Here is a 12,327-nt window from a genome sequence, read left to right as displayed (position 1 = left end):
AAGATCTGTTTACATCCTGGAAAATTCTGGCAGTAAACCAGCATATCAGGCTCTGGTCCCTCAGGATGCATCCAGGAACTGTTCCTGTTCGCTTCAGCCTCATTCTTCTGGTTGGAAGCACTTTGTAGCTTGCTTAGGCTTGGGGAGTTGGGTGGAAAACACTGGCATCAACTTAGCTCTGAGGCTGTTCCCTCAAACTGCTTTGTAATTGTGAACACAAATGAATGGAAAGAGTAAATGAGGCTTGTCAGGCCATGTAAGAGGGGAGGAAACCGAGGTGGTTCCCTGGTGTGGGAAAGCAGAGCTGTCAGGGCTGGAGCAGGGCACAACTCCCTCAGTTTGTTTAGGCTGTTTATATGGACCCCTGGAAATATTTTGGATTTACTGAACTCATCATGTCCAGTGTGTTTTGCCTTATGTTAATGCATTATCTGTTCTGTCTGTCTTTACACTGTTGGTAACCAAATCATCTGCCCCTGGGCCTTAGAGGGGAAATCGGCAAACTTTAATAGCCACAGATCAATTAACAGCTATTTAAAAACAGAATAGATTTACTGTCTGATTAAAGCTTTGTTTAAAAGTCTTTAAGAGGAGCCTCCGGTGCTCTTAATTTTATATAAATTCTTTAGTTTCTCCAGTTTTATATAACCTCAAACGTCTGCTCTCTGCGTTTTGTGGGCTTTTTATCCTCTCTGCCTTCTAGGCCACTGTATTTTTACCTCCCTTTTTCATATTTACTTTGTTATTCAAGCATTGTTTATCTTCCTCCTTGCATTTTGCAGCCTCTTCCATGTCTCCTAGGCTTGCCTGAACTCAGCCTGTCATTTATTCATTCCAGGTAACCTACTCCAAAGGCAGTAAATGCTTCAGTTGTTCCTCTGCAGCAGAGAGGGACTGGTGGATGGAAAACATACGCAGACTATCGCAGCCGATGAAGGTAATAGAAACTGCGGAAATAAGATTAGTGGGGGAATGGAGGTGGTATGATTGGATTTTAGTCCAGTGTACCAGGGCTTCCCACAGATGCATCCTCAATTAATTTAGTCTGGGGAGCCGTCCGCTCATCCATGTGTCTAAAGCTGCCGTGTGCTATTGCAGGGAGTGCAGTAGGTCAAACCTTTAATGAGTAAATACACACCAGCGTGTTTCCTGGTCCCTGCCCCAGCGCCAGCTTGGGATGCAGGCTGGATTTCTGAGGCCATGCACCCGGCAAGGATGGGGCACAGCTTCATAAGGGTCGTGTTTTAATCTAGAGGCAGAGATAAGCGTGGGGAGGAAACGCAAAAAAAAACCAACGTTAAACAAATTGAAGCCAGAGTGAGACAGGGAATCAAGTTACAGGTCAGCTGGAAATATCTGATAAGTCACTCCATAGCTGCCTTCCTACCTCCCAGGGACAGGCTAACAGTGCTCTGGGATTCCTCACCAGTCTGGCAGCTTTGGACAGGCTCTTGTGCAGGGTGTTGGTTTTCTAAAGCATTTCAAATACATCTTTTGAAGAAGAAAAATATTCAGTCCCCACACTCTTGACATACAAATGACAGCCCTTTGCCTCTGTGTTAGAAAATGTCCAGTTTTCTAGAGATTCCAATTCTCTCTGGGTCAGACAATCTGATTCTGAATTCTTACTCTGTCCTTACTTCAGACAGAAAAAGCCGGCCCTTTTGCTGCTACTTTAGAAGATGAAATATTCAACTTTTAGGGGTTTCGAAGCTAAACTGATCTCTTTCTCCTGCACAGGACAATTGCCGTCGAGCTGAAAACGTGCTTTGCCTCTGGATCATAGAGGCCAAGGACCTGACCCCTAAGAAGAAATACTTCTGTGAGCTGTGCCTTGATGACACCCTCTATGCCCGCACCACCAGCAAAGCAAAAGCAGATAACATTTTCTGGGGAGAGCACTTTGAGTTCTACACTCTCCCGCAGATTCAGAGCATCACAGTTCACATCTACAAGGACGTGGAGAAGAAAAAGAAAAAGGACAAGAACAATTACATTGGCCTGGTCAACATTCCCACAGCCAGTGTGAGCGGTCGCCAGTTTGTGGAGAAATGGTACCCAGTCAGCACCCCTACAGCCAACAAAGGCAAATCAGGGGGTCCCTCCATCCGGATCAAATCCCGTTACCAGACCATCAGCATCCTGCCCATGGAGCAGTACAAAGAATTTGGGGAGTATGTTACCAGCAACTACGCCCTGCTGTGCTCCGTGCTGGAACCTGTGATCAGTGTCAAGAACAAGGAAGAGATGGCTTCTGCCTTGGTGCACATTCTTCAGAGCACTGGGAGAGCCAAGGTAAGCACAGGTGACTCCTGTTGGAGTGGCTCTGGCTGCTGATAAGGGATTCCTGGTGGAAACTGGGGGGCCCATGACAATAAGCAGCAGCAGTAGATGTTGTTTACATCTAACAGTAAGCAGGAGGACTCTAGAACTTCACATTACTCTGAAAATTTAGCAGCTATGTTTGAACGTTCAGGGACCTTCCCTTGCATTCCTAAAATCAGGATGTAGGTTAAGAGACAAGTGAACAAGAGGTTGGTAAACTGGAGAATTGCTTCTATAAATAAGCCTGTGATACAGTGAGCAGCGGGTGCCGGCGCTGAGTCAGCGCTGAGTCAGCTGATCAATGCTGGCATCGATTTGCTCAGCCTTTGAACAGCCATTTGGGGGATCTATACCGAGTTAATGGTGATCCCACCTGCCCCAAGGATGCTGTTGGGACTTCTGGGTGGACACTGATTTCTTCAAATGGATTGTGGGAGAGCATCCTGCAGGTCGTGGGAAGTTCTGGGAAGCATTAGCACGCATTGATCTATCTGGCTGCTGCCTGCCAGGTGCTCTGTGTGAGTAGTGCCACGCTGGAGACAGCTTCTGCCAGTGAAAACAGCTAGAGCAAGTAAAGCACAAGTCAGAGGGCTAGAGATGTGGAAGGATGGCTGTAAACACCATCCAAGGGACAGCCTCATCTAACTATTCCAGAAAAGGTCCTTTTCTGCTTGCATAATCGCGTGCCCCTTGAAAACATCTCGGGATGGCTGGTGCTCTGTGACAGTGTGTGTGACAGGAACACGTTAACCTTTAGTTATCTGATGAGAGAAGCTGGTAGCTAAGATTATGTTGAAACCCTGGTGGAAAACAGGCTCTGGATTGCTGCAGTGCCAGCTGCAGCAAGTTGATAAATTAGTGTTATAACTTTGCATTCCTGGTGTGTGAAGTTTTGAACCTCTATTTACGGGAGGCACCAGGTGGCTTGGGCTGCCATAAAGCTCCTAAGAGGGTATTTCCAGCTCGTACTTCTGCTGATGGGGATACAGCTGGATGTTCCCAGTTTGTGCCAGGTGAAAAGAATTCTTGTTGAAAAAAAACCAACAATAACTGACTGAAAACCAAGAGTACTAAATGTCATTGACTCACATGAAGTTACCACTTCAGGAAATAAGTATTACTGTAGAATTAGAACCTATATCAAGAGGTTATTCTCTGTATCAAAGCTTGCTGACAGTTCCTGCCTGGACAATTGAATACAGTTCAAGTTAAGCCACGTAGATAACAAGCAAGTTGAATGTTAACTTTTTTTTTTTCCCCCAAATCCTAAAGTACTTTTGGTTTGTGAATTTAATTTATTAAACCATTCTTCTTATTTAAATATCATCAAGCTGTAATAACTTGTGCATCACTTCCAATTTGGATTTTTAAATCCATGTTTGTAAGAAATATTCCTTATAAAGACAAGGATAAATATAATAGCACAGTTTCTTTCAGCAGACAAAGCCTTTGATAAACAAACTGGTGAGAGGTTCTGTTCTGGAGATAAACTGAAACACAAGCTTGGCTATAAAGGGGTTTTTTTTTAGAGACTTTTGCTTCACCCTTTATAATTTGTGATCTGTATCATTCTCTAAATATAATAAACCCAAGGGGAGCCCTGGCTATATCCTCAGCTCTTACTTCATGTAGCAGCTGCACCCCTCGTCTCAGGCTGAGAAATTATTTATTATCCTGAAATATCCTTCCTTCTTGGCTTCTGCAGTTAGCCTGGCAGGACTGAGCTGGTTAAAATCACCTTTGCCATTTGACCTTTTTTCCTCAGGACTTCTTGACAGATTTAGTGATGGCTGAGGTAGATCGTTGTGCCGAACATGACGTCTTGATCTTCAGGGAGAACACACTTGCTACCAAAGCTATTGAGGAATACCTCAAGCTGGTAGGACAGAAGTACCTCCAGGATGCACTGGGTAAGAAACTCCCTGTCTGCCGCCTGTTTGCACAGCAAGGGCTGACCCTGAGCTGTGGCTGCAGCTGGGAATGTGGGATGGGAAGGAGCTGCCTCAGCGCTCAGCCCGAGTGTCTCACGCACTGATAGCGGAGTCTTGCTCTCAATGCCCTTCCTCCATGTGCAGGTGCTCTTTGGTGCCTGCAGGAGTAGCACCCAAGGCAAGGCAAGCTCATATTGATGTAGCTGAGACCCTCTTCAAGTTTGTGTTACCATGTCCTGTTTTTCTGTGTAACTTTCTTTTGTGTCTCTAGTGTGATAAAGAGGTACAACACTGCAATTTCTTTGTGAGCAATGGTGGTTGTTCGATCTGATATACAAATAGGCCTGAAAAAGGGGTTTGGACACATAGTCAATTGAGAAACAAGGCCAGGGAGTGAGGCTGCAGAGCTGCTGAGCATCCCAGGACAGGAGATGAAGATGCATCCTGTCTGGGAAGCCTCTTGCCTGTGTTTATCCCGAGTGCTCATTATTCACTGACTCATTAAAACTGCCTGGCCATCCTGTGATCTCCTACTCCGTTCTCCCTACAGGGTCTTCATGGCCACTGTTATGTGCCAGGGTGAACTCTGATAATTTTGTTATTGTTCCCCCTCCAGCAAAAGGTTCTGCTCTAGTCCTAAGCCAGTGCCTGGGGAATTCCTGGCCACACAAAGATGGCAGTAAAGGGGACCAAACCCAGGCTCTCTGAGTTCTACAGACACACCGCAGTCGGGTTTCAGCAGCTCTGCACAATCTCCCTTATCCACAGCTGCACAATGAGCCACCCACCCCCTATTGTTTCTGGGATGAAGAAAGCTTTGGAAATTGATACAAGAGAAGCAAGATCAGGCCAAAGCCAAGTCCCACACCACATCCTTTCACAAAAAGGAAAAAATAGCCAAGCAGCTTGCTTTCCCAGCAGTCTTGCTTGTCCTCAGCAATCCCAGACACTGGCAAGGCATCAAGCTGGCTAAATTAGTGCTCCAAGGGTTAGTGTAGTCAGTTCTGGGATTATACCCACTTTGGCCATTTCTGAAGTGTAAGGAGCCTGTTCTGGTAGTCTTATTCTCCTGGGTGGAACCACTGAGTGTTAAGTCACAGTTGTAGGCTCTCACCTGGTACGGAGAAACGAGCAGCCTGGTACTTTTGTGCTGTACTTCCCAGCAGGCTGAACATCAGCTGTGGGGCCACTCCATTATAGCTGACTGCATGCTCCTTAATGTGCAGTAATTGCATAAAATATTTTAACATTAATGACTTCTAATACATCATTTAGCACTGAGTGATGATGGTAAATTATAGGCAGGAGAGATGGAAAATGCCCCTAAGGCCATCCAGCTTGTCTGCAGCTCAGGGCAACTTTGCTCATGACAATATCCCCATCATAATTCTTTGTCAGGTTTTAAATGTCATTTTACTCAGCTGCCCTGTATGGTTGGTGTTAGCAATGTAACATTGCTATGTAAGGGAATCTTATATCTGATTATAGCGAGGTCTTATGGGCACAAAGTGTAATTGTCAAATATGTTTAAGGATAAAAAATATTATCCAGTAAACAAGAGTTACAACAGAATTGGCTCAACAAAAGTGATGCCAGCAGTTTTGCAAGTAAGGCATTTAGATGCCCTCAGCAGGAATGTTTTGGACTGCATCACAAGAAAAAAAAAGAAATTAAGAAAATGTGGTGCCTGCTTTGCTTGCAACAACACGAAGCTGAGATTTGGGAAGGGGCTGAGAGGTGTTTAAGGGGTTTTAGGAAAGCAAAGGCTAAAAACAAACCCATTTTGCACAAACAAGCCTTGTGTTAGCTCAGAGCCAGCGAGATCATCTGAGGAGATGAACTTGAAAGACATTGAATCATTAAGCCAATGAATAAAGGGCTTCTCCTAGCAAACACCCAACAGTTTAAAAATCACTTGGAACGCCTGCATATAGAGGAGGGAAACCACTGAGTAGCAAATTCCAGTTTGTCAGACGAAGTCAACTTCATGTGGTTTGTATGTGAGCAGTTTCTGTTGTGATGCTGAAAGGGGAGGGTGACAGAAATGCCAAGGAGCTTAAAAGATGCAGCCCATAAAAACGTTGTATGGTGTTGATATAAGAGGTTGAGAGAATTAGCAGCATTTAGCTAGTGCTTGGGTATCACTCTTATTCAAGAGCAAGGTGACACTTCTGAAAATTTTTTAAAAAAAGGCACATTTAGGAATAATATAAATAAATATCATTGCCAGCACATTTCCTGTGGAAATTATGAAGACAAATAACACACAGCTTCATTCCTAAGACTGTGGATAATTTCATACTTGACAACACAGTTTGAATAGCAAGTCAAATCCTCCTCTCTCGGCCACAAGGGAGGTGCCTACAGGGTTGCTAAGCAGAGCCATCCTGTTTTTGCACTGTGCTTGGGGACAGTGAGAGCATGGGAGGTTGGAGCACCAGGGAACAGGCTGTGCTTTATTGGGAAAGGGCTGGGTAGAGTCGTGCCCCCAACAGCTGGTGTCTGGAGGCTGAACTGCAGACACCCAGAGCAGTTGCCAGGGAAAGACATAAGCAGGATTTAAAGGTGTGTCAAGTAGGCTTTTCCTGTAACTACCCTGGTTCCTCTCCTCTTTTTCCAGGGGAGTTTATCAAGGCTGTGTATGAGTCAGATGAAAACTGTGAAGCGGATCCCAGCAGGTGCTCACAGAGTGAATTAGCAGATCATCAGTGCAACCTGAAAATGTGCTGTGAGCTGGTCTTCTGCAAGATTATCAATTCCTACTGGTAAGGCATCTTCCTTCTCCCTCTCTTTGTCCCAGTTTGCTCAGAGGTGCCTGTTCCTCCTCTGAGGGTGAGGGAGCAGCAGTGGGACAGGGAAGGAACACAGCCCCATCCATCTTCGCAGGCTCCTCTTTGTCCCCTTTCCTCCCTGCCTTCCTGCATGAGAATCCAGGTTGCAGGTGGAACCTGTGCTCAGATTGAGGACTCCCAGCCCACAAACCTGTGGGGGCTTCTGCACAAATCCTCTGCCAAGGGAACACATACTGAGTGGGACTGGATAAGGAGGGAATAAAGTGAGGAGATAATAGCTTAGCTTGGACTTGGCATAAAAAGCTGCAAGTTTTGATGTGTACAGAAGACCTTTAGACCCTTCAGATGTGTGGAATTGAACAGGAAATCACAGGGAGGAAGCACTGGCAGAGAGGTTTCTATTAATCTGTTTCTGAGTAGCAGTGGAAGAAGAAGGGCCTTTCTGCTTTGGCATGAAGGGAAGGCATTAAGTATTGAGAGCTTAACAAGCAAGGTAAAACTGTCAGATAGGGAGATGAGCTCCGTTTGGCTCGGTTTGTTTTCAGTATTCTAACACCCTGTTTGCTCCAGGGTAGCAATGGATAAGTAGTTCTTAGCTTGCAAATCAGCATGTCTGGAAATGGCTTCCCTTAACACATATGAACAAGGGGTGCTTTAAAGACTACTTAAGTGCCACCAGATTAAATGGGGATCTATGAATAGATGCCTGATGACATTACCTAGTCTAGAGAGAAAGAGAAAAAAAAAGAGGAGGCAAAAAAAAGAGCTGATGGGTTTTTGTTTTGCTTTTCAGCGTGTTCCCTCGTGAGCTGAAGGAGGTGTTTGCATCTTGGAAGCAGCAGTGCCTGAACAGGGGCAAGCAGGACATCATTGAACGCCTGATCAGTGCCTCTCTCTTCCTCCGCTTCCTGTGCCCTGCCATCATGTCCCCCAGCCTCTTCAACCTCATGCAGGAGTACCCTGATGACCAGACCTCTCGCACTCTCACCCTCATTGCTAAAGTCATCCAGAACCTCGCCAACTTTACCAAGTAGGTGGTGCCAGGGAAACTGAAATCTACAGCGTGCCTGATCCTACTTGTGCTCACAGGCAGCTGATTCTCTGGCAAACTGAAGCCAGCTTTAGGAAAGGGGGAATCTTCTCACTTGGATGTGAACACTCAAGACACCTCAGATAAATTCTCCTTACACGCAGATTGGAGCTGTGTTGAATTCTGTGGAGGAGACACAGCATAAAACTGAGAAGGGTCATGCACTAGCATGTTAGTGTATGTGCTGTTTCATAGGAAGAGAAGGCTGTTCCCACCAAAGACCATGATTTTCATGCTGTCTCCCTCCAGAATTCTCAGTTGAATGATACAAAGAGCGTGGCACATCTACACGGGAGCAGGAAAAGAGTATCTGTGGGAGGGAGGGGGAAGAGATGTGATTTGTAATATAAACAGTGAGGTAGTAGTATTTAAGTAAGTACAACAAAGCAGCGAATCTCTTAAATTGTCTGTGTGGGGTTTTTTTCCTCCAAGACTTCAAAATCTTCAGATTTTGAATTTTCCTTTTTTTTAAAAAAATACTCCAAATCTTCAGAAAGGCAGATCTAAAGTAAAGTATTTAAGTAATTGTCTGTAAACACTTGTACTTTGTATATTGTGTAAAGGTTACTGACTGGGTTTCCCCCCCACCTCCCTTTCCTGCAGGTTTGGTATTAAGGAAGAATACATGGCCTTCATGAATGAATTTTTGGAACATGAGTGGGGAGGAATGCAGCGTTTTCTGAGGGAGCTCTCTAACCCAGATACCATCTTGAACATGCCTGGATATGACGGCTACATCGACCTGGGCAAAGAGCTCTCCGTGCTGCATTCCCTCCTGTGGGATGTTGTGTCCCAACTTGATAAGGTAAAGCTGTGTGGAGGCCCAGGAGGGCAAATCAGGGGATGGTACCATAGCAACAGTAAACACCAGGGAATATCAAGGGAAGCCAGGAGCTTTGGAGAGGAATGTTTGATAGAGCTATTTCACAACTGCTCCTTCCGTGATTCCTGATGAGGGCCTGTGGCAGGGCGTGTGAGGTGGGTGGGCTTCAGCAGCAGTGCAGACACTTTGCAGAGTCTTTAGGAGGGTCAGGTGCTGAAGGCATTGCTTAAAAGTGTACCTGAAATTCCCTGGGCAACCGGTCCTTTCTCATAAGTGAGACATTTGGACAGAAAAGGCCATGTTGCTGTGCCCTTGTGGTGCTAAGGGAGGTGCTTTGCTGCACACCAGGCCCTCCCCTGGTCCTGATGGAGGAAGGAGCTGGCCCTGCGGAACTGTTCTCATCAACAACCCGATCCAAAGCCTGCTGAGATGCTCTCATTTCCGTAGTCCTTGATTTTGGCATACAAGGAAAGCCATGTAAGAAGCTGGATCCGCTCCGAGTGCCATCCTGTAGCAGAGCAAGATGCTTTCTGCTGTGCCCTGTGCTGAGCTCATACCAGTTCTTCTGATCCCTGCAGACACCACCAACAATGAGCACTGTTTCCATTTAGATACAGAAGGAGGGAAGGCAGAGCTTTGCTCTTCCTTAGCTATGTGGGTTTGCAGGAGCCAAAATCATTAAATTCTTGGTAGCAAAGGAACTTGATAAGGCCCAGAAAAGCTGACCTGTGTGTCTTTTTTTTCTTCCCAAGTGCTTGGAACTGTTCCATACTTCAATTTTTAGAGGTGCATTATTTTGCCCATGTTCCATGTATATTATTCTTTCTTTTGAAACTGGAGGAGTAAGGTGAATAGCAATGCACTCACTTTTTATTGCATTAGGGTTTGCCAAAGTAGTTATTGGTTGTGTATCTATTTTTTCACTGTACATTATTCAAAAGAGAAAACAAAAATCTGAGTTTGTTGCATTAGAATAAATTGAAATGCCCTTGAGTCAAAAAGACAGTCCATCTATTAATCTTAGTTTTGTGATAAGCTATGATCTTGTGTTTCAATTTACCTCATACATGTGCACAGTGTGCATTCCAAATGTATGGATCTGCATGGGCCTTTCTGTAGGTTAGATGTATGGATCTATCCTAGCAGGCCCCTGGGAGCTGGTACAGTGGTTTCCTAAAAAGAGAATTAAGGGGTGAGGTTACATGCATTATGGCTTTGCTGTAGGGAATGACTGGGAAATAATGAGAGGAGCCACCTTGGAGATTCTAATAGCCACAGTGCTGTATGAAAGTGTCTGCTAAGAGACCTTTCTCTGGAGCCAAGCTGGCTGGATACCTACTTATGGGGAAAACAAAGGTATCTTGGAGAATAACATTGGGTTTGTAGCAGAATTTTAATTTTTTAATAAATCTGCAGCTCCTTCTTCCTGCAGTCCCAGGAGCCTGGAGATGCCCTGTAGCTGTTCTTCCAGCAGTGGCCCAAAGGGGTGAGAAGCCAGGGCCTGGAGGAGCAGCCTTCCTTGCTGAAGGCCAGCTGCTCTTACCCTCAGCCTGGCCAGCACTGAGCTAAACTGTAATTGGAGCCACACATTTCATCCCATGCTGATGGGGTGATAGTGGGATGAGGATCACTGATGCTCTCATGCAGTTATTTTCTCATGTTTGGGTAGGGAAGAATGGCTTAATTAATTGTTGATAACGGTGCGATAGGCGATGGCATCCATGTAGGGTTCCAAAAATGAAAGGCTTATGAAATGAAAACCTTCCCTTTCCCCATCACCCTCAACCCCTGCGATCCTCTCATGATCCCCCTCATCTGTTGGCATGCATTTCCTTTATCACATGTCACCCTTTGCCTGGAAAGTTTCCCCCCATACGTGGCTGGATCTGTAGCCTTTGAATGCCCTTCAATGAGCAGATGCCATAGTTTTCACTTAGACCTCACCCGCCTGGGACTCAGTGTGCTTTGCATGATAGTTTTGCATTGGAATGGCAGTAGTTTTGTTTTATTGAGCATGATTTTTAATTTTGGGGGTCAATCCTAATTTCTTTTCTATTTCCTTTTCTTTCCTCAATGTCTGCTGCACCCCGTTTCGTCTCCTCCATCCATCTCGTCGCCGTCGTTGCGCCGCTCCATAACACTGCATTACGATCCTGGCACACCCGCACACAACCACCCACCCTCCTTCCTTCCGCTCCATCCCTCCGCCTCTCTGCATCGGTACCAAAACAAAAAAAACACCCTGGCGGATGTCGTGATGCTTGTATCCAATTAGGGTGAAAATTCCTTCCTACAGGCAACTGTGGCAAAACTGGGACCTCTCCCTCGTATTCTTGCGGATATCACAAAATCCATGAGCAGCCCTACACCTACGCAGCAGCAGCTGAAACGTTTCACGGAGCACAGCTCCAGCCCAAATGTCGCTGGAAGTCTCTCCTCGGGGCTTCAGAAGATAACTGAGGACCCCACCGATGGGTACGTCCCAGCTGGGGCTGGAGGGCAGCTGTGGGGTTGTTAAAGCAGCTGTGAAGAGCTGGAACAAGATGATCTTCGAGGTCTCCCTCCTGCCCAGACCATTCTGTGGTTCCAGGGGTTGAGGGCTTTGTCACCTGAGCTGGCTGCCCAGCCCCGCTGCGGAATGGGGGGCTCAGGCCTCTCTCACAGCGAATACACCATCCCAATAAGAGGTGCACAAGGTGGCACTGGGCACCTGGAGCTTTGGACTTGCCCAGGACTCAACCACATATCTGGGAGTCAATGGCTTGAGCTGATAAAAGAGATTGTTCTGTGATTTACTGCCAGCCTGAGGGCACGGTCAGCCATCGTGTTTCCTTCTGGCCATCAGGCTGCTAATGGAAAAACTGAGCTGTAGGTGAAACTTATTACCTGTGGAACAGCAGAAATAGTTCCTCTTGTGTTTTGTGCAGCATTTCTCCCACTGTAACAGCTGTAAATCTGGAGCTGTGACATGGCAGAGCTGCCAAAGAGCTCAGCTGCTGCAGGCCCAGGGCAGTACCTGTGCTATCAGGTACAAGGGCCAGTTTTGTCACGTGCAGTTCTCTGCCCTCTGAGCTTACATCCAGCTCTGAAGGAACCTTCACACAACTCCTGCTGAATTTTAAGACCTCCATAGTACACAGAGTCATAGAATTACTAAGGTTGGAAAAGCCCTCTAAAAGTATCAAGTCCAACCATTAGCCCAGTGCTGCCAAGGCCACCGCTAAACCATGTGTGCCACGTCTAAACACCTTCCAAGGATGGTCACTCCACCACTGCCTGGGCAGCCTGAGCCAGTGTTGACAGTCCTTTGGGTGAAGAAATTTTTCCCCAATTTAAACCATCCCTGGTACAACTTGAGGCGATTTC

General features: G+C 46.1%; 1 protein-coding gene across 10 annotated transcripts in view; it reads left to right on the top strand.

The window, feature by feature from the left end:
- Positions 1 to 12,327, top strand: part of RASAL2 (RAS protein activator like 2) — a 160,523-nt gene that overhangs the window by 133,368 nt on the left and 14,828 nt on the right. For 7 of the 10 annotated variants that reach the window (XM_014257577.2, XM_088060156.1, XM_088060154.1 and 4 more), the window contains 7 exons: positions 839 to 937; positions 1,741 to 2,295; positions 4,091 to 4,235; positions 6,877 to 7,021; positions 7,842 to 8,078; positions 8,742 to 8,943; positions 11,237 to 11,436. In XM_014257577.2, coding sequence (XP_014113052.1) covers positions 839 to 937; positions 1,741 to 2,295; positions 4,091 to 4,235; positions 6,877 to 7,021; positions 7,842 to 8,078; positions 8,742 to 8,943; positions 11,237 to 11,436 — 1,583 coding nt within the window. The remainder of the gene's footprint in view (positions 1 to 838; positions 938 to 1,740; positions 2,296 to 4,090; positions 4,236 to 6,876; positions 7,022 to 7,841; positions 8,079 to 8,741; positions 8,944 to 11,236; positions 11,437 to 12,327) is intronic. The other 3 variants (XM_088060159.1, XM_088060155.1, XM_088060157.1) reach the window with 1 other exon arrangement.

This window comes from Pseudopodoces humilis, chromosome 10 (assembly GCF_049639895.1).
Source record: "Pseudopodoces humilis isolate 2021_Gansu_Grassland_sample_001 chromosome 10, ASM4963989v1, whole genome shotgun sequence".
NCBI classification, from domain to species: domain Eukaryota; kingdom Metazoa; phylum Chordata; class Aves; order Passeriformes; family Paridae; genus Pseudopodoces; species Pseudopodoces humilis.
This window is presented reverse-complemented; position numbering and strand designations above follow the sequence as displayed.